This window comes from Kockovaella imperatae (assembly GCF_002102565.1).
Source record: "Kockovaella imperatae strain NRRL Y-17943 chromosome Unknown BD324scaffold_14, whole genome shotgun sequence".
Taxonomy (NCBI): domain Eukaryota; kingdom Fungi; phylum Basidiomycota; class Tremellomycetes; order Tremellales; family Cuniculitremaceae; genus Kockovaella; species Kockovaella imperatae.
The window spans coordinates 148,866-166,641 of NW_019028954.1; the positions used below are offsets into that span (position 1 = coordinate 148,866).

Below are 17,776 nucleotides of genomic sequence, written 5' to 3' on the forward strand. Positions count from 1 at the left end.
GCCACCGGGCGAATTTCATCTTTGTGCAGAATACTGAAACGAGTGACGAATGTGGCACAGCGTTTCATCAGGCATCCACTGTACAGATGATGTCTATCTTTGATCATGTACAGAGGTTCATCGACGTCTCCTCGCTCCCTGAGGATCGCCAGTAAAGTAAGTTATACCCTGAGATGATGGTTAAGCTGCTATTCACTCGTAACAGCGTATACACACGACCACGCTCACCTGTAAATCAAGAAATCTCGCCAATTGACCTTTCCACCCGACCGCTTCGATCCCTCTCCGAATAGCCTTCGCGACGAGTTCGTCAAAGCTCATGGGCTGGAACGATCAGTGAGAATTCTTTCAAAATTGGGACTCACCTCGTATCTCAGTATCCTCACGTACATCTCTTCGTCCTCCAAGATCATCGTTTTGAACGCCTTTTCCAGATCCTTCTCAACGAACATGGGATAAATCAAAGCTCGCGCCCGATCCTGTGGCGTGATCTCTGGAACATTCGTCGAGCTCTCAGCCCTTTTTCTCCTGACAGTGGTCCCGCCGGACCTTTTAGATCTCGAGGACTTTCCTTGAACCATCGCCAATGGGATATCCTCAGACGATTCGGCAGATTCCCCCGACTCGGACAAATGCGTCATGATCCGTCTATGACGCGCTTTGGCGGTCGGCGAGGATCCCGGATGATGGATAGCAGTCCAGCAGTCCTCAGCAACGCGAACAAGAGTGTCTTTCTTGTTGAATATTTTGTATCCATAAGACTCGACAAGGGCCTGGAGTCAATCAGCATAGGAGGACCGTAAGACAGGCTCACTTTGAGCTCCTTCAGCTTCCACTTTTTGAAGTCTGGCATAGTCTCGCTGGTTGAGGAATGATCACTCGCATTTCCACCGCTGACTCGTTCTACATCAAAGCCGTTGCCTTCAGCGGGAAAGAGGGCTGGGATGTCAGGGTCGAACTCGAGTATCGCGTCTGCTCCCCAATCGTCCTCAGAGCCGACCATATCCGAAGCACTGTCGACCGAGGACGAGGTGGCAGACTCGTCAAAGACAGTGTAGGCACCACATGCAGCCTCGACGCGAGTGGCTGTGGCTCGACGCGGGCTCTTTGAGGCCGATTTCGATGCCGCTCTCCCTTTGCCTTTGTCGACAATGGGCGTGATGGATACGTCGGAACTGGGTGATCTGGCTTTCCGAGAGGTCTTCTTGACCGTGGCCGGCTCGTCTGACGATATCGGCGAGGCGATGACGTTCAGAGGGGCAGATTTGGTTGTCGATTTGCGAACTCGCGGTGTCTTGGGCGTCGGTGTAGCAGAGTCTACATCCCGCAACCGAGTACCAGCCTTCCGAGCAAGAGGCGAGGTGCTATTTACAGACACCGTAGAAGAAGGCGACACTACGGTGATAGGTGATGAAGCGATGACGGGCTCCGAAGTGCGATATTCGACGACCTCTATCTCTTCATCACTCCCAGAGCCGCTTGATTCCTTCATTGACGACTCGACCGTCCCAGCCTTTTTCCGCGTTATCCGTGCCTTTCTCGACTTAGATCCTGATTCGTTTGGCTGATCCCCAGTTTCCGTATCTCCCTCCTTGTCTAAACTCTTGCTCCGCCGAATTGACTTTCTCGGAGAGATACCCTTCGGCCTGCGTACCTCTCCTCCATTGAAAGGGCTGTATGCTGTCTTCCTCCTGATCTGACCTGATGGTCGGAGATCCAGCAGAGTCTGCCGAGGGCGATCGAGTACGCTTTTGAGCTGAAGGCGGTAGAGAGGGTTGATCGTCGTTCGTAATGTCGAGGGAGGAGATCCAGTCTTTCGGAGATGAGCTGGGTGCGATATCGTCTGCAGACGCGAGGGAAGAGCCAGCGTCAGAAGCAGAATCAAGGTTTGACGACGGAGACCGGCGGTATCTAGCTGCGAGAGATGACTCGCCCATCGGCTGAGTGGAGGGGAATTGACTGGAGAAAGCAGGAGTCGGCGTAGGATCCTCTGGCTGCCCTGTTGTTGAGGAGGGGCTCGATAGCCCAATGAGTTCTTTCACGCGGTCTCCCACTTGGTCGTCCCACCCATCTCCACGATCCTGAGCAGCTTGTACAGTGGTGATGTTGAGACCCAAGCTTGGTCCATTCTTTGTCTTGGATTTTGCTTTCGTGGCCTTTGTGGGGTTACCCCATCCCGGTAAGGAGGAGATGGTGACGTTTTCACCAGGTATGATCCTCCTGTCATCGACATTTTCAGGCAAAGCGTTGACATGTAGATCGAGCAATGACGGTGTATCGCGTATACCATCAACGTTGTGTAGAACGTCATGTATGAGCCGAGGGAGATCAGGAGGGGCGTTGGGGGGTCGATACAGTGGTGGAAGGCAGGTCGATATGTGTCTCTAAGCACGCACGAGCTCTTATTCAGCTACACCCAACGCTTCTTGCACATTCGTGAACCGTCGTGACACTCACCCACCGCGCTGCTCCACTGTCAGACTTTTTAAACTCCTTTGTACACAACGGACAATCCCGGACTTTTAGCAAGACCGCAGTCTTGCCCAACCACGAGGGAACAGGTAAAGGTTCTTTCGTGGGTGATGGCGCTCGCAAGACCAATCTCTTTGTCGAGCTCTCTGTGGAGGCTGAAGGCGGCAAAGCCGAATTCTCAGGCGCTGATTTCCCAGCTACCCTTGACGTTGTCGACAATGAACGGAAAGCAAATTTGTTTGCCAAGTTGGTAGCTGCTGTCCCGCCTAAGAAGATCGGCTCATCATCCGATCCATCCGCGATAGGAGCAGCTACGGTCTTTCCTTTTTTGGGCGAGATGCCGGTAGCTCGGGAGGCAGAGGCAGCAGAAACACTTCGTATGGCTGCTCTAGCACTCGCAAAAGGCCTCATACTGGCCATATTCGGTCGACTGATGAGGATCGGTTCGTCCGATGAAGAAGAAGAAGAGGAGGAGGACGAAGCGGTAGGCTCTAGCGCGGCCATGGAGCTGACAGAGCTGGTCTCGAAGGAGCTTCAAGAGAACTTGCGTCCTTTCATCTCTGCGTAACGACCTTGCTGGAGGTGCCCTGATGCCCGATGAGCTGTCGTGCAAATGTACCGTGATGTAGGTGGTAGGATATGCTGAATTTCAAGCCAAAGAGTCGCGTCAACGCGGAAAATTATTAAATCTCAGCCGGCCATCGTCAAACTCACTGCAATAAGAAGCGATTGCTCTTGAGGACTCAAAACCAGATATGCTACGAGGAGACGGATGATGGCTCGGCTCACACGCTGATAGCCTTGCCATGGGACTGACTCCTACTCCTCGTCATGCCGTCCGTGTGGACACTGCCCTGTCCAGTTATCCCTCACCGTTCATCACCCGATGCGTCTTTCGCCACTTTGCCACTTTTGGCTTGGCGTGTATATGTGTCGGAGACGAGCCTTCAAGCGACGTCTCTCTCGAATCATCGAAGCTCGCTGGCATCTTCGCTCGTCTTTTCAAAGGTCTTTGACTCACCATGTCAACAGGTCCACCACCATACGCTCCTAGGGAACATGCTCAAGGTGAGATCATACTCACTACAATCTACATACACCATCAGTAATGCACCGCGCGGCTGATCCTCCCCTGACGCAGTACAACCTCCGGCACCGTCCTCTTCTACATCCGGAGCGCAAGCGACCACCTCTTCGACCCCATTAGAATTCTCGGAGACGACGTCTGTATGTCTTGAATGGCGTCTGAGTGGCCTCAAAGCCATGTACGATAGTACAAAAGGTGAAGCGAAATCGTGAGTGTACTTGCTGCCTGTCGTCATCTCGGGTTTGATCATTGATCGCTGACACTGAGTTTGCCATGAAAGCAAATGTATCAAGTCGGCAGTGTTTGGCGATGCGGACAACCTCTGGGAGGTACTCTGGTATCCGAACTCTGGGGCTGCAGGAGGAGAATTCGCCAGTCTGTATCTGTCCTGCGTGGTGGGTGGTCTCATCTTCTGTTGCTCCTCTGTTCCGTGAACTCCGTCCCGTCTGACGGTGTCTACAGCCCACGGCGCAGGAACGAGAATCCAGTATCGGCTCCAAATGGACACGTAAAGGTCTTTGGTGGTTCCGATTCGAGATTCGCTCCACTGTTCCCGATGAGAGAGTCAACAAGATCGTTACACTCGCCACGAAGGACGCATCAGATCACACATTTGCAGTCAAGACTGCCAATTGGGGATGGCAACAGTTCGCAAAGAGAGATTCACTGTTCATTCATCCTACTGTCCAACTTTCAGACTCCTTCTTGATCGTATGCACGATTCAAGCCCAACCTCAACCTCCGGCTGGATACTGGCTCGGGATGGGTCTACCTCCCCCTGCACCTTATACAACGGCAAATACCACCGTCAATGGACGTAATGTTGGTAGTGGCGGTGGTCTGAGTGCTTGGGCCGGTGGTCAAGGAGCCAGTGGAGGTGTGGCTGGGGGTACAACAGCCGCTGGAGGAGTTAAACGGGTTGTTCCTCGGGATCTGCTGTCCTCTGTTGGTGCTCTGCTAGACGATCCTCGTGAGTGCAAACTTTATCCTCCGGAGGGCCTCCGTTTGCTGACACGCTCATAGTTTACTGTGACATTGAATTCATCATCCCTCCTTCGACATCAAATAAACGGGGCATGGTCATCGAGCCAGAAGTGACGTCGGAACCCAAGCGGATCTACGCCAGCAAGAAGCTTCTTGTCCGATGCGAGTACTTTGAAGCCATGTTCAATGGCGGTTTCCGGGATACTGAGGGTGCCATGGAAGATGTGGGTGACTGGTTTGCTCCCTTTTTGGTCTCAGACGGGATGTGAACTGACCTGACACTGTAGGAGGAGATGGACGACGATCTCGACATGCTGTCAGACTCTGATGTCGAAGATGAAGCTATCGAAGCGTCCTCGTCGTCTGGGCTTCACTTGACAACCACGATGAGCCGGCAGTCCGATGCTCGCGTCTCGCCTCATAATTCCTCTCCTCCCGCTGTGAACTCTCACGAGCAAGAGACGGAGCATGGTCCAGGCGATGACAGCATTATGGAGGAACAAGGTCCAAATCAAGGAGGAGGAGCGGGAGGTGGTGGTGGAGCAGGCGGCGGCGAAGGACATGCCGATTCAGCGATGGAAGAGGAGGTGCCTGTTGTACCTGATGAGGTCATCCAATCGAAGAGAGATCCCACCATGTCCAGTGGAACGACGCCGACTCCAGGTAGTCAGCTCGGCATTGGTCCGATATCGGGACCGAGGAAGACAAAGGTCATGATTAGAGATGCAGCTTGGAGCACATGGTGGGCTGTCTTGTACTGGGTGAGTGCGCCGACCGATCAGTCTGTATCAAAACTGATCTTCCCCGCCCAGCTCTATACCGACATCATCTACTTTGCCCCTCTGACCTCTTCATTCCCCAAATCCTCATCCTCCACACCATCCCACCATCGATCTCTATCCCAATCAGCCATCGTTCAAGTCGATGCGCAGACTCGACGTGAATGGATTCGACAATGGATGGAGGAAAGAGGCATGAAGTCTCCATCGAATCCCAGCGGCCCACTTGGCCCTCGACCCGTCAGCGCCAAAGCAGTCTACAGGCTAGCAGACAAATTGGTCTTACCTGCTCTGAAACTCAGAGCATTCCAGCACATCTGTGGGCAATTGTCCTCACAGAATATACCCGCAGAGGTGTTTTCAAGATTCTCCTCGACATTCGAGGATGTTCGAAAGGTCGGCTCGCTTTGAAGTTGACCTCGTATGGGGATGTTGAGCTGACTTTTCTGGCCCAGGTTCAAGTAGCATTCTTCCTCGCTCATTGGCAAGAGATCAAGAAGTCAGAGACCATGACTCAGATCTGGCAACAGATCCGTCTGGGCAAACATATTGGATTCGAGGAGGGTGAGTTGACAGGAGCAGGCAGAAGAGGGAGGACGATTGCTGATGTCCGGCGCGCCGACTCAGTGTGGCCGCTCATCGTTTCTCAGTTGGAATTCAGGCAGTCATAAGGGGGGCCAAAGTGATCGGCATGTACAGATAAGAAAGTCACGGACATGCAGTAGATCTTGTAGGCTGACACCGAGAGTCGTTCGCCGAATATGATGAGATATATATATTCATAGTGACAAACACACACATATATTGATCTGAGTCTGCGGCCGATCGCCGGATTTTGATTGACGAATTGAATGGAGGCTTGTACTCAACTAATTTCTTGACATCAGCGCGTATTCATCCATCGCAGAGCTGCTATTCCCCTTCCAAAACCCACAATCAACCCTCTAGCATACAATGATCCTCGCCAGCTCGTCCAGAATCACACTCGATCATTTGGCTCGATGGTCGACTCGACCTACCCTCCAGCAATGTCGAACTCTCGCATCCGATGCGTACTTCAAACGTCCCCCGCAGACGTCAACGACACCTGGTCCTGCTTCCTCGACGTCTTCGTCTACGGTCCCTGATGAGGCTACGAACGACACGCCTTCGAACCTCACACCCGCTCAGAAAGAGCTGATAGACCGGATCATCCGAGTAGATCAAGCGGGTGAAGTGGGAGCCAATTGGATATACAGGGGACAAAAGTTGGCTATGCAATTAAAGGGGGATAATAAGTCTGCAGCTCAGATCGAGGTTCGTACCTCGTCTCTTTCTCTGATTCTTTTACTTCTATCTCTCCTCTCTATCAATACTTCCGCTCTAAATCGAATCGCTGACGCATTTTCCCCTCCCTTTCTGCCCCCTTCTAGGCGATGTGGGAAACTGAACGACATCATCTCGCCACGATGGATCTCTTGCGAAAACAACACAATGTCAGACCTACTGCCCTGTACCCATTATGGCAAGCAATGGCGTTGGCACTAGGCACAAGTACAGGGTTAATGGGTCGAGAGGCAGCCATGGCATGTACCGAGGCTGTAGAAACGGTCATAGGGGAGCATTATGATGAGTGAGTGAGGACAAGATTGTCTACTGTTCAACATCCCTGTGCTAGATCTCCACGTTGGTCTTGTCGATATGATGCTGACAAAAATTTGTTGATACCCTCAGCCAATTGAAAGCCCTCAAACCACTCATCGAGACGCTATCCATTTCAGACCCTGCTCATCCTTCACTCCCTCTTCTCCGAGACATCCTCACGGAATTCAGGGACGATGAATTGGAACATCTAGATACAGCAGTGGAAGAAGGAGCTCAAAAGGCTCCAGGCCATGCGTTGCTCAGTGCCGTCATTGAATTGGGGTGCAAAGCAGCCATAAAAGTATGCGAGAGAATCTAGCTCAATTCTAGTCAGTGATTCAGATCTCCATTGTAGCCATAGCGAAACCTCCGTGCATTGTGATACATTGGATATAAACACTTCTATGATCTCTTCAAGTCGCACAAACTTCCATCACTCTAATAGACGAGGATGGGGGACTGCCTCTGTCTGATCTCCGTTTTTATTGAGCCCGCGACCGTCTCTACCCTAAACATCGACCTTGACCTTCTTGTTTGGCGAATCTCTCGTTGGCGAGCCTTCTCGGGATGGCATGTGCTATTCATGATCTCAGCAGTGATTTCTATGCGGGCCCCGCTGCGTACTCACCTTCTGCAACAACTTGTCAAGCACAGCGGATTGTCCGACCTTGAGATCTCCAGAGTGTATACCAGTGTGGTAGATACGTAGAATCATATCGACATCTTCCATAGACTGGGTTCGAACGTCGGCAAGCTCCTTGATCTTGGCAGTGGCGTCCTTGATCTGTAATGACAAGTCAGGCATACCTCTGCAAAACGATAGAAAGATCATCTACCTGCTCGTCTGTCATGTTGAGATTTAGTTGCTCCACACGGCTCTTGACGGCATTCCATCCTGTCAATCGATGTCTGGTTTAGACGAGGATCAGCTTTGCACTGCCAGTCGACAGGACTCTGGGACTCACCCAATGGAAACGTATCGGGTCATACCGAAATCAGCCGGGTTCAAGATCTCATATGTCGAAGGGTTGGCAAGAATTGCCTTGGCATGAATACCGGCCTTGTGAGTGAAAGCGCAGAATCCAGTGATGTAATTGTTGCTTGCGTCAAATGAGCAAACATATCTCGCGAGATCTGCTGGGAGACTGCCTCACAATGGCACGGAGATCTCGACAGCCTCGGCAACCAAGTTTTCAATTTCTCTCAGCATTGGCAAGTTGTACTTGCTCTTGACGTATTCAGGATCGGCGACCATCATTCGAGCGATCAGTCCTCCGAGCGGTGTGATTCCATTACGCTCTCCGATACCGAGCTGAGAAGGGCATCAGAACGTTTTTGTGTCGCCGCAAGGTGCATCACTCACGACCGATGTATCGACGTGAGTTGCTCCAGCTTCTAGCGCAGCATAAGCGTTCGCAATGGCTATTAATTGTCGGTCAATCTGATTCTCTCTGAAGCGCTTGGTCACTTACCGCATCCCGTGTCATTGTGGAAATGAGTCTCAATATCACAACTGACAACTCCTCTCAATGTTCTGACAAGGTCGTAGACCTGTCTTGAATCTGCGCATCCGACGGTATCCGCAACTCCGACTCGATTGACTCCAATCTTGTCGACTGTGCGGTAGATAGATAGCAGGTCGACCAATTCAGATCGGAACGAGTCTTCAGATGAGAATCGAATCTCGATGCCCTTCGACTTGACGAATTCGATGACTTCGATGGCACTAGATACGAGAAGTCAGTAAGGGGAAAGTTGCGCCACGGCATACTCACGTCTTGGTGATCCAAGTCATGTCCTTGCCGTGAGAATGATCTCTCAAGAAGGACGAAGTCCCAATGACGACATCCACACCATCGACACCTGACCCAAGCATCAGTCACACGACCAGAATCCTGGGACGCCAGAAATCGGACTTGCCCGTCTCAACGGCCAACCTAGCATCATCCATGTGACATCTGATATGGGTCAGAATCTTGGTCCTCTTGAGTCCGAGCTTGCAAATGGCCTCGCAGTGGGCTCTTGATTCGGGCGAAGCGGCAGGTGAGGTGAGTTCAATGTACTCGACTCCGAATTCGTCGAGCCTGTAAGCGAGGTGTCAGCGGAAGCCACCAACCGAGGTCAGAGATGCAGCGCACATCTGAGCAATCTTGATCTTGGTCTCAAGCGTGAAAAAGGCATTTGCGAACTGTTCTCCCTCTGATGGACGAAAACGTCAGCTCTGGCATGGCGCCGGTTCCACCATCTCGCTTCTTCTACTCGCCTCTAAGGGTAGACTCGATGATCTGGTGCAGAGCCATTGGCGTTAGCAGTGCAAGCAGACGTATGGGACGCGCATTTGACCTTCGCGGCTCTTGATACGCCGACTCACCTTCCAATTGCTCGTGTTACTCAAGAAATCACTCGCTCTCCCGTACATATCTTTGTGGCTCTTGACCTTGGGTGGGGCGCTGTGATGATTCGTATCGACGCCATTGGATTGATGTCCATTCGGTTGAGTACCATTCGTTCCGGCAGGTACGGGTGGTGGGATATGAGGTTGAGAAGAGGTGTTGATGGGTACCATCTCTTCCCCGTTGGGATTGGATTGGTCGGGGACGTGAGGGCACATGATGGAGGAGGCGAGGTGGGGTGCAAGTCTTTCAAAAACGGTGTCACTTGATTTGAAGTCCTTCCAAGATCAGTTTGGGATGTTTAGATGCTTTCCAATCGTATGCTGTCCAAAGATCAAAAGTCCAATAGAATGGTTGATTGGCTTGCAAACAGTAGTTGGTCGGTGTCAAGCTGCTGCTCCCAAAGTTTGAACGAACGGCTGGAAATTTCAAACCCGAGAGTCATCCGCCAATTCGAGTCAAAATTAAAAATGGACCAATCACGAGACGCTATAATGAATCATTCCCGATATCGGAGAGAGGAGCGTTTGGGTGAGGGCGGGCAGCCATCAGTAAACGGGGGACATGATAAATAATATATACACGGGAATACTTGGTAATGAACCTCATGTACTAGACGTCGACCATGCCATGCTTGCGACCATAGCTCTCGAGCTACTCATCACTTCTTCCCCTTCTTCTTCGCACCTCCCTTGTCCTTCTCGACCGCTCCACCTTTACGCTTATCTCCAGCCTTTTTCCCATTCGCTTCTGGCTCTTTCGGTTTGACCGTGAAGAATCCATCGAGTCGCCCTTGCTGTTTCGCAGTGATCATCTTGGCCAATTTCGCAGCTCCAGCGCGGACACGATCCTCACTGATGACAAGGTCAGGTATATCCAAGAGATGCAACGGTATCACGGCTCAAGGGTTCGACTCACTTGAATCCCTTGTCGCGACAGAGGAAGTCCACCAATCCATCCGTGTCAGGGACTTTCCAATCGAGCTGAAGCACACGTCAGGGCTGATGCCACCATTCATGACGCCGCACTCACCTCGAGATCCTCTCCCTTGACCACATCAGGTTTCAAAAACACCTTTTTGGCCTCCTCCCAAGGCCAGAATTCCGGAATTTGCATCCCTGCACTCGTGACTTTCTTCTTTTTCGGGCTCTTGGCAGGCGCCGCTGGCTTCTTCTTCATTGGACTTGAGGAAGGTCCACCACTCTCCTCTCCCCAGTCTCCACCACCGCCTTCTTCGCTCTCTCGATCAGAGTGAATGGGCTCGTCCTCGGATTCAGATTGTTGAGCTATCGCTTCCGCATTGTCATGCGCTTTTTCAGCCATCTTGCCACGGACAAAGTCTACCACATTGCCTAGTCCACCGTGTTCTCTCAACAGTTTGAGCGCGGTCTTCGGGCCGATCCCTTTACATGGTTCTAGGTAATCACATCCGAGGAGAATACACAGCTCGATGAACTGAGCTGAGGGTCATTTCTTTTGCCATCAGAGGGTATGTGTCTCCACACCCACCTGGTCCATAGTCATCTTCAGATCCTCCAGGGCCGTCTGCAAGTGGATCTCAGAGATGGGCATCTTTTTCGCCTCGCTAAAGGTGAGATGTCGAAGGAGGATGGGAGAGTTGAATGTCAATGTATCCATATCTTCAGAACCAGCCGCATAGACTTTCCCGGCTCGAGCTAGTTCAGCGCACTGTGCTTCTGCTTCACCGGGAGCCTTGAAAGGGATGTGAGCTTTGAGCCTTTTTCACGGATGGGATATAGCTCACGGTGACGACTGGAATGCCCATGAGTGCCAAAAGCTTCTTACACTCGTCATTGTGCTCTTTGGTAACTCTGACTTGTCGTCGAGCCAGTCGATCAATGTCCTCGGCGGTACCTATCCAGAGTGAGCTATACTCAACAACAAAATGGATAAGGCAGCGCACCAGTCTCCTTTGCCTCTTCTTCTCCAGCTTTGGCCTCTTCCCGTCTTTCGAATCGTTTTGCGAGCTAAGGCGAAGCATCAGATCCTGCTTTTTCTACCGTCGAAGGCTCGCAACACACCGTCCTGCTCTTCAAATCTGGAGGCTTGCCATCGAAGATATAGCACGGTTTGATCCCATGTTCAACCATTCGAATGGTACGGTAGAAAAATCCCATCAGATGACTGGCAAAGGGTCAGCTCATCCTTATCGAGGAACGACGCACCTCGTCACGTCACCTGATTCATTCATCAACATTTGACCATCTTGCTGTCTGACAGCGATGAGGAATTGATAGATGGACCTAGTAATTTCACCAGATCAGTCACTCCCGTGTATTTCTATAGGTTTGGCAGCCTACATAGATGCGTCAATGGCGACTTTGCGGCCAAAGAGCTGTCGAGGGAAGATTCGATTCAGCCAAGATCCATGTCACTGTTCATCTCAGACCCTCACCGTCTTCATCTCGTGATCCCTCATGGCTCGAGGTGCATGCTCACTGAGCAAGCCCGTAAGACCTAGAGGAAGCATTCAGCAGACGTCATGGCTCGCGTCATGCAGTGGTGAGAAGCCGCAAGAGTTCTGTTGGCTTAGGAATCGTAAGTCATACTCACCCTTGATACCCATTTTGCGCGAGATGGGCTAGCGTCTTGAAACCAGCTCCAAGGTCGCGATAGCTATCTGAACATTGAGCATCTCGTCGGGTTACTCGATCGGAAAAAGGTCAAAAATCCATGACGCGTCTGATCCACCGTGAGAAAGCCTTCAAGAGGATTACAAGTACTGGCAGAGTCTGTGTAGATGAAGGATGAGAAGATGCAATAGACATTTTGCAGAATGAGCCCAGCGTTCAGAAGTCATGGCCCTACTGCTGAGAACACCAGGAGCTCGCCTTGAAAGACTTTCATTCATACTTGACCGCAACTACCAACTTTTGACTGGACTCGACTGGGCTTCGCACTTATCCTTTACGTTTCATCCCTTAGATAGCACTCGGCTCATCGTGCACCTTTCTGAGCCTAATTGGCGATACCACTGGGGAGAAGATCAGTCAATGAGCTTTGGTGCTTATACCATTCGTCACTCACATGACTCCACAGGCGGCTCGACCACCAGCATTTCCAGTCTTGAGCGAGTCGGCGTGCCCGCCCTTTCCGAGATCATCGGTACCTTCGTGAACGACGACGGATCGACCGATAATCGAATGGGCGCCAAAGAGGGAGATGTGTTTGTCTGTTGAAATCGTGTCAGAGAGCTTCAGCAAGCAGAAGGTGAGAGATAAAGTAGCGATCGAAGCGGGTGATTTGGGGTGGTACAGACGGGATTAATCCCAAGGATGTACGATACCCACCAGTGATGTTGACGCTGGCGTTACCAGATCCATCAGTCTTGACATTTCCTGAAGTGCGATTTCATCAGCCCAGCATCACCGCACAAGACATTGGTTGACTTGCCGAGGTCTCCGACGTGTCTCTCTTCATCGTCTGGACCTCCGTGGTTCTTCTTGTTAGGGTTGAAGTGGGATCCAGCAGAGGTGCAGCCGTTACTGTGTGAGACATAATCAGCTTCAGGTGGCGTCAAGTGACCGTATTAAGCTGACGTGTTGTCACCGAATTCGCTAGGTTGAGAGTCAGTCTCGATTTTTGCATTCCGGAGACCACGAGTGATTCTCAAGGCCACTCACTGGATGTGGAATCCCCTTTCGGCGTTCGCAGAGAGGTTCTTGATCTGCCCATCGATGTGTCAGTGATCTGATTTATCCAATTTTCCACACGGTTCACTTACGTCTCCAGATACAGTCACTGGGGAACCCTCGGCATCTTGAGTAAAGGTAATGACTCCAGAAACGGAAGAGTCTCCCTTGAGGACAGCGACGGCCTAGAGTGGTACAAGTTATACACATTGTGCGGTGGATGTACAGATCGATCAAACAGAGAGGCAGATCAGGTTGGACGGGACAAGGATACGATGGAGGGTATTATGGAGTGAGTTGTCGTGATCGAAAGGAAAGCCAAACGAGGTACAGCAGTGATCAACTCCTGGTACTTGATCAACGAGACAACGCCTCACCTTGACCATGGTTGCAAATAGCTACGATAAGAAGTGTTGATAGATCCCGTTGAGATGAGAGAGATGAGGCAAGAAAGTAGAGAAGCGAATGGCGAGGATGAGGCCTTTTCAACCCAACCCCGCTGGACCTCCACCGGCTCGGGTGACGTGACCCGAAAGGCGCAGTCGGTGTTTTAATCCATTGTGGCAGCTCATTTTGAAGTCTGTCTACTCTATATATGTCTATACTGCATGCTGATACGGGCGTGCACCTCACACACCCACACGACAATTATCCAAAGCGAATATCAAGACATCCTCCGCGCCTACAGTCTCCAACTCGTCCATCACCTCTGCCATTTTCTTCCTCTCCACCATGGCGCTCACCGCCACCCAACCTTCTTCATCTAAAGGACTGACCGTGGGAGCTCTTCGGCCAGGCGTGATGCTGAGCGCAGCATCCAATTTTGCCCGTTGAATATTATACGAAGCGTAGACGAATTTTTTAGCTGCGAGGACACCGGCGAAACGTGATTTGATGAGAGGGATGATGGGTGCCAAGGCCGGCGTGATGGATTCGTGAGGGACACGTTGGGTGATGAGGACAGCTTCAGAAGTTATGAGGGTATGGATGGCGTGAAGACCAGCAGCTCGCATCGTGTCGCCGGATTCTGTACAGCGTCAGCGAATCATTGGAGGTGGCAGGGGCGAGCGTCAAGCTTCCCTACTCACCGACTAGATCCACTGAGATATCGCATCAGCATTCATTCTACGGCGTGTTCGACACCACTCACCGATACCATCTGCCATACCTAAAGCACAAGCAGCCTCAACGCTTCCACCGACATACTCGACTTTTGTAGTCTGCTGGCCGCCAAGTTTAGCGTCTACATCCTTGAAAAAAGCCCCTGCGAGGACCTCGAAACTCGTCGCTATACGACCTCCGCTGAGACCCTCAACACTCTGTATAGGACCACTGACGGGCACTTGAACCTGAAGAGCGCATTTACCGAAACCCAATGGCAACAGTTGAGTGATATCCTCTGCATGAGTTGATTCGGCAATCACATCTTGGCCTGTGATACCGAGGGCGACGGATCCAAGGGCTACAAATCGTGGAATATCGGAGGCGGGCAAAAAGACTCTGCGACAAGGCATAAGCTCAGAAGCCTCAAAAGCTGAAAAGCTCACAAAGCGATTGGGAGGTTCTGGACCAAAGCGACATCTAATCGGTGTGCTCGGTTGTATTTGATGTCGGCGCCTGGGAAGCAGATATCAGTAGACTCACACTAATACAATGACATCTGCGCTATCCCATGACGGCAGTGACCACATGAAGTGGTAGATTGGGTCACATTGAAAGCATGGCCAACTCCCGCAGGATCTCTCCCTCACCGCAGTGCCTCCTGGCGCACTCCCCCTACTCACCAGACAACAGCTCCAAACACTTTTCGTGCAGTCTCCCTTTCTTCGGAACAGCCATCAAGAGTCTGTCTTTCAAACTATCCACCAGCAGACTCATCGTACTGTCCACCCCAAATCTTGATTTCTGACCTTGCGCCGACGGTCCTGTCGTTGCGGAGAACGGTACGGATATGGATCCAGAGGATGAGTGCTGGGTAGACATGGGCCTCGATCCTTCACCAGTACCGTTAGGGCTGGATACAGGCAGGAAAGTTGTTGGCGGATTGCTTGACATGGCGTGCGGACCGGATGTGGTGGGCCTATAAGTAAACGTGCGAGATTGGTGATGACGACTCTGACGTTGATGAGCTGAGACGTTGTCAGGCCAAAAAATAGGAATGTAGAGCTTGGTGATGTGACCTTGCGATGACAAGATGATATAGTAGCTAGAGAACCCAAGACTTCCGTTGACGATCTATTGATGCTGTTGTTGTTATGAGTCATGGAATTGACTCGACAGCATGTAGTCGGTCCGAAAAGTTGGGAAATCTTGCCACGTGGTGAAATAGGCTTCTGTTGCTGTTCAAGCTGTCGAGCCACAAGCCTATCTGATGAACGCGTGCACGCGGAGCACAAAGCCTGGACCCGCTCAGAGTTGCGAGGGGGTTGATAGGATTCTATTGGTAACATACCAACCTTGCAATTCGCTCCATTTGCAGAAGATTCGAGGGCAGACGGCTCAAGAGACAGACTTCGGACTGCAGGAGTCTTGTATCCTGAAATCTTCGCGCTTCGGATTGTAAGTGACATTCATCCACTCAACGCTCTCCTTGCAGAACACGGTGATGCCCGACAGAATCGCCCAAGCTGACTCGGCCCTCCAGGCGACCTTTGGGATATCGCTACATTTTGGCAATAGCAGTGGGATCAGACTTTGGACCCCCTTGATCAAAAACTATCACATCATGAGCTCCGAATTAGACGGACGGGCTAAGCTTCCGAATGAGATCCATTCGCCAAGCTCTCCGACTTCACTTCAGAGGTCAAAAGATGCGTCGGACAGTGAGTGTCTTTGTACCGTGATCCTGTGTGAGAGACTGAGATGCGCCTGAACTCTGCCGTCGCTGACGTCGTCTCCTCGCAAGGTAATAATCCTACACCGACGAGACCTTCGCCTTCTCTGAATACATCTCAATCCAGCACACCATCCTCCATGACGCCTTCCAACTCTATTCCATCTGGTTTGAAAGTCAATCAACAAGGTACCGTCGACTTATCCCAATCGGAGACTTCGTTACCGTCCCACACTGGTCCCATTCATTCTACGAGCCCTATTGCTCGCCGTGTTTCGGTCTCTGAAGCCAGTACCAATCCGGTCCACCGTGTACCTAAACCCAGGTCAAATTCCGCTCTTCAGTCATCTCGACCTGCACCTCCTTCCCCCGCTTCCTCCAGACCAGCTTCAGGTATCTTCTCACTCGATGGCAAATCTTCACCTGTTCCCAGCTCTCCAGGGCTCGACACGGTCCACCCACCAAGAGACAGATCGAGCAGTACCTCTTCTTCTCGAGCTAGCGCAGCAGCAGCGGCAGTCATGGGCGCAGTGGGTCGAAGATCAAGTCTCGGGACAGGTCGAGTGTCCTCCAAATCTCGTCCAAAGAGTGCACTGGGAGCATCCTTTATCGCTCAGGCTGACGCTCCTTATTTGCCTGAAAGCGGAGCTAGTACAGTTTTTTCAACCTCACATTCTGCTCCTTCTGCTGCGATCTCTGGACTGCCTTCGACGACCCCCAGCACCAATCTACCTGACTCTTCTTTGACCACTACTGCCATTCCCGAATATCCTTCTCCACGTTCATCTACCACCCAGGCTCCTCCTCAGGGATCAATCATCGCTTTAGGTTCTCCTGACCCCACTAGCCCTGGTTCGACTGCCAACCCTACTCCAACACCAACTTCGCCCACTACTGCCGTCGGAAGCACGCCCACCACACCGCCCCTTCCAGCGGTTATCATCCGAGACTACGCCTTTCCGCCCACTGATCCCCGTTTTCAAGGACCTGGCCTGCCGTTATCCGGCCCAGGAGGGTCCTCAGCACGCCGTTCATCGAGCAGGTGGTTTGGCCTTGGTTCAGACGACAACAGCCATGGGAATGGTGGAAGTGGACCGTCGAAGAAGTCTTGGGGCGGTTTCGGATTCATGTCGTTTCGGAACCTTATCCGTCGAAAGGATTCGTCCGATTCAAATGCGAGTGGCTTGAGCGGGATGGGAACGACAGAAGGTGATGAGGAGTATCGCCTACCAGTGCCTGAACCAGATCACGACGAGGATGACTATGCCTTCTCATCAGATTCTGGTTTGGAAGAAGATGAACCTTGGGGTTTGTACCGCGCAGTGTACCCTTTCGAAGCGGTTGGAGAGCATGAGATTGGAATGGAAGAAGGTGATTTGGTAGATGTTCGAGGAAGAGGAGGTGGAGAAGGATGGGTCGTAGGCGTGAGGAAAATTCTAAGTTCAGATGGGAGAGTCGTCTCTCCATTGGGACGTGGAGAAGAGGAGAAAGAAGGACTGGTTCCCGAGAGTTATCTCGAAAAAGTTGATCTGAAAGCCTTGGAGGGGAAACGAGAGAAAATCAGGAGGTCGGGCGAGAAGGACATTGCGAATCCCTCGAGCAGCACTTCCGGCAGTACAGATGATTTCGGAAGAGCTAGACAGGCTGAGGACACAATCATGGAGGAGGGGGAGGAGGCTTCGATCCCGACGGGAACCACTACCTTCTCAAAACTCCAGGCCGGCGGGGCAACTACGCAGGGATAGGGCTACCCTGCGGCATGAGAGCAGGCCGGAGACGAGATCGAGGGACGTAGGGCTCGGAAAGGACCTGAGCCAACAGGATACGAAATTCAATTAGCTGGGCACAGATTGTATCATTCGACATGTCCAGAGGGCGCAAGATAGGCTTTAGCCATTAGGGGTGGGAAAAGCACACCCAAAAACCAGGCAATGTATCGATCTCATGTTGCT

The 17,776-nt window shown here is 51.7% G+C and overlaps 8 protein-coding genes across 8 annotated transcripts; 3 read left to right on the top strand and 5 right to left on the bottom strand.

Moving 5' to 3' along the window:
* Positions 1-26: 26 nt before the first annotated feature.
* Positions 27-3,433, bottom strand: BD324DRAFT_657762 (hypothetical protein). Its single transcript, XM_022018870.1, has 7 exons — positions 3,187-3,433; positions 2,458-3,114; positions 1,702-2,384; positions 815-1,673; positions 366-773; positions 229-324; positions 27-168 (listed from the first exon to the last, which is right to left on the bottom strand). The coding sequence occupies exons 2-7, from the start codon at positions 2,974-2,976 to the stop codon at positions 118-120; spliced, it is 2,616 nt and encodes an 871-aa protein (XP_021868660.1). The 5' UTR covers positions 2,977-3,114; positions 3,187-3,433; the 3' UTR covers positions 27-117.
* On the top strand, positions 3,434-6,179 carry BD324DRAFT_635685 (hypothetical protein). Its single transcript, XM_022016831.1, has 9 exons — positions 3,434-3,540; positions 3,614-3,767; positions 3,840-3,954; positions 4,022-4,529; positions 4,583-4,767; positions 4,831-5,304; positions 5,356-5,718; positions 5,778-5,886; positions 5,950-6,179. The coding sequence occupies exons 1-9, from the start codon at positions 3,495-3,497 to the stop codon at positions 5,991-5,993; spliced, it is 1,998 nt and encodes a 665-aa protein (XP_021868661.1). The 5' UTR covers positions 3,434-3,494; the 3' UTR covers positions 5,994-6,179.
* A 1-nt stretch (position 6,180) lies between these two features.
* BD324DRAFT_635688 (ubiquinone biosynthesis protein COQ7-domain-containing protein) lies at positions 6,181-7,308 on the top strand. Its single transcript, XM_022016832.1, has 3 exons — positions 6,181-6,618; positions 6,735-6,934; positions 7,036-7,308. Exons 1-3 carry the CDS (start codon positions 6,277-6,279, stop codon positions 7,262-7,264), a joined length of 771 nt encoding a protein of 256 aa, XP_021868662.1. The 5' UTR covers positions 6,181-6,276; the 3' UTR covers positions 7,265-7,308.
* Positions 7,309-9,789, bottom strand: BD324DRAFT_635692 (HMGL-like-domain-containing protein). Its single transcript, XM_022016833.1, has 12 exons — positions 9,317-9,789; positions 9,209-9,230; positions 9,084-9,144; positions 8,866-9,029; positions 8,721-8,808; positions 8,418-8,671; positions 8,309-8,367; positions 8,100-8,257; positions 7,911-8,045; positions 7,782-7,854; positions 7,574-7,729; positions 7,309-7,522 (listed from the first exon to the last, which is right to left on the bottom strand). The coding sequence occupies exons 1-12, from the start codon at positions 9,554-9,556 to the stop codon at positions 7,454-7,456; spliced, it is 1,479 nt and encodes a 492-aa protein (XP_021868663.1). The 5' UTR covers positions 9,557-9,789; the 3' UTR covers positions 7,309-7,453.
* Positions 9,790-9,895: 106 nt separating this feature from the next.
* Positions 9,896-12,040, bottom strand: BD324DRAFT_635698 (PIN domain-like protein). Its single transcript, XM_022016834.1, has 11 exons — positions 11,913-12,040; positions 11,755-11,816; positions 11,660-11,694; positions 11,525-11,602; positions 11,381-11,483; positions 11,263-11,326; positions 11,104-11,213; positions 10,848-11,051; positions 10,371-10,793; positions 10,257-10,321; positions 9,896-10,192 (listed from the first exon to the last, which is right to left on the bottom strand). The coding sequence occupies exons 1-11, from the start codon at positions 11,923-11,925 to the stop codon at positions 10,000-10,002; spliced, it is 1,350 nt and encodes a 449-aa protein (XP_021868664.1). The 5' UTR covers positions 11,926-12,040; the 3' UTR covers positions 9,896-9,999.
* A 146-nt stretch (positions 12,041-12,186) lies between these two features.
* On the bottom strand, positions 12,187-13,498 carry BD324DRAFT_146973 (copper zinc superoxide dismutase). The gene is made up of 8 exons (XM_022012019.1): positions 13,369-13,498; positions 13,084-13,176; positions 12,983-13,026; positions 12,899-12,916; positions 12,753-12,844; positions 12,650-12,697; positions 12,387-12,531; positions 12,187-12,333 (listed from the first exon to the last, which is right to left on the bottom strand). Exons 1-8 carry the CDS (start codon positions 13,375-13,377, stop codon positions 12,318-12,320), a joined length of 465 nt encoding a protein of 154 aa, XP_021868665.1. The 5' UTR covers positions 13,378-13,498; the 3' UTR covers positions 12,187-12,317.
* Positions 13,499-13,620: 122 nt separating this feature from the next.
* BD324DRAFT_583274 (ATP phosphoribosyltransferase) lies at positions 13,621-14,974 on the bottom strand (the record flags this gene model as incomplete). The annotated part of the gene is made up of 5 exons (XM_022013612.1): positions 13,621-14,018; positions 14,080-14,091; positions 14,142-14,491; positions 14,539-14,608; positions 14,776-14,974. The coding sequence occupies 5 exons, from the start codon at positions 14,972-14,974 to the stop codon at positions 13,621-13,623; spliced, it is 1,029 nt and encodes a 342-aa protein (XP_021868666.1).
* A 446-nt stretch (positions 14,975-15,420) lies between these two features.
* On the top strand, positions 15,421-17,776 carry BD324DRAFT_683357 (hypothetical protein). The gene is made up of 3 exons (XM_022019182.1): positions 15,421-15,550; positions 15,636-15,813; positions 15,897-17,776. The coding sequence occupies exons 2-3, from the start codon at positions 15,717-15,719 to the stop codon at positions 17,567-17,569; spliced, it is 1,770 nt and encodes a 589-aa protein (XP_021868667.1). The 5' UTR covers positions 15,421-15,550; positions 15,636-15,716; the 3' UTR covers positions 17,570-17,776.

Excerpts from the sequence above, each read along its gene's own strand:
- BD324DRAFT_657762 (XM_022018870.1), bottom strand. The coding sequence starts at position 2,976 with ATGGCCGCGCTAGAGCCTACCGCTTCGTCCTCCTCCTCTTCTTCTTCT. Across the intron at positions 2,385-2,457 it reads ACAGTGGAGCAGCGCGGTGG|AGACACATATCGACCTGCCT; the intron begins GTGAGTGTCACG and ends GTGCGTGCTTAG. Across the intron at positions 325-365 it reads TGAGGATACTGAGATACGAG|CCCATGAGCTTTGACGAACT; the intron begins GTGAGTCCCAAT and ends TGATCGTTCCAG.
- BD324DRAFT_635685 (XM_022016831.1), top strand. The coding sequence starts at position 3,495 with ATGTCAACAGGTCCACCACCATACGCTCCTAGGGAACATGCTCAAG. Across the intron at positions 3,541-3,613 it reads TCCTAGGGAACATGCTCAAG|TACAACCTCCGGCACCGTCC; the intron begins GTGAGATCATAC and ends CCCCTGACGCAG. Across the intron at positions 5,887-5,949 it reads ACATATTGGATTCGAGGAGG|TGTGGCCGCTCATCGTTTCT; the intron begins GTGAGTTGACAG and ends GCGCCGACTCAG.
- BD324DRAFT_635688 (XM_022016832.1), top strand. The coding sequence starts at position 6,277 with ATGATCCTCGCCAGCTCGTCCAGAATCACACTCGATCATTTGGCTCGA. Across the intron at positions 6,619-6,734 it reads AGTCTGCAGCTCAGATCGAG|GCGATGTGGGAAACTGAACG; the intron begins GTTCGTACCTCG and ends GCCCCCTTCTAG. Across the intron at positions 6,935-7,035 it reads ATAGGGGAGCATTATGATGA|CCAATTGAAAGCCCTCAAAC; the intron begins GTGAGTGAGGAC and ends TGATACCCTCAG.
- BD324DRAFT_635692 (XM_022016833.1), bottom strand. The coding sequence starts at position 9,556 with ATGTGCCCTCACGTCCCCGACCAATCCAATCCCAACGGGGAAGAGATG. Across the intron at positions 9,030-9,083 it reads AAGATCAAGATTGCTCAGAT|GCTCGACGAATTCGGAGTCG; the intron begins GTGCGCTGCATC and ends CCTCGCTTACAG. Across the intron at positions 8,672-8,720 it reads ATGACTTGGATCACCAAGAC|TGCCATCGAAGTCATCGAAT; the intron begins GTGAGTATGCCG and ends TCTCGTATCTAG.
- BD324DRAFT_635698 (XM_022016834.1), bottom strand. Across the intron at positions 11,695-11,754 it reads GGGATCACGAGATGAAGACG|CTCTTTGGCCGCAAAGTCGC; the intron begins GTGAGGGTCTGA and ends TTCCCTCGACAG. Across the intron at positions 10,322-10,370 it reads TCAAGGGAGAGGATCTCGAG|CTCGATTGGAAAGTCCCTGA; the intron begins GTGAGTGCGGCG and ends CGTGTGCTTCAG.
- BD324DRAFT_146973 (XM_022012019.1), bottom strand. Across the intron at positions 13,027-13,083 it reads CAGTGACTGTATCTGGAGAC|ATCAAGAACCTCTCTGCGAA; the intron begins GTAAGTGAACCG and ends ATCGATGGGCAG. Across the intron at positions 12,532-12,649 it reads CGCCAGCGTCAACATCACTG|ACAAACACATCTCCCTCTTT; the intron begins GTGGGTATCGTA and ends CGATTTCAACAG.
- BD324DRAFT_683357 (XM_022019182.1), top strand. The coding sequence starts at position 15,717 with ATGAGCTCCGAATTAGACGGACGGGCTAAGCTTCCGAATGAGATCCAT. Across the intron at positions 15,814-15,896 it reads GTCAAAAGATGCGTCGGACA|GTAATAATCCTACACCGACG; the intron begins GTGAGTGTCTTT and ends TCTCCTCGCAAG.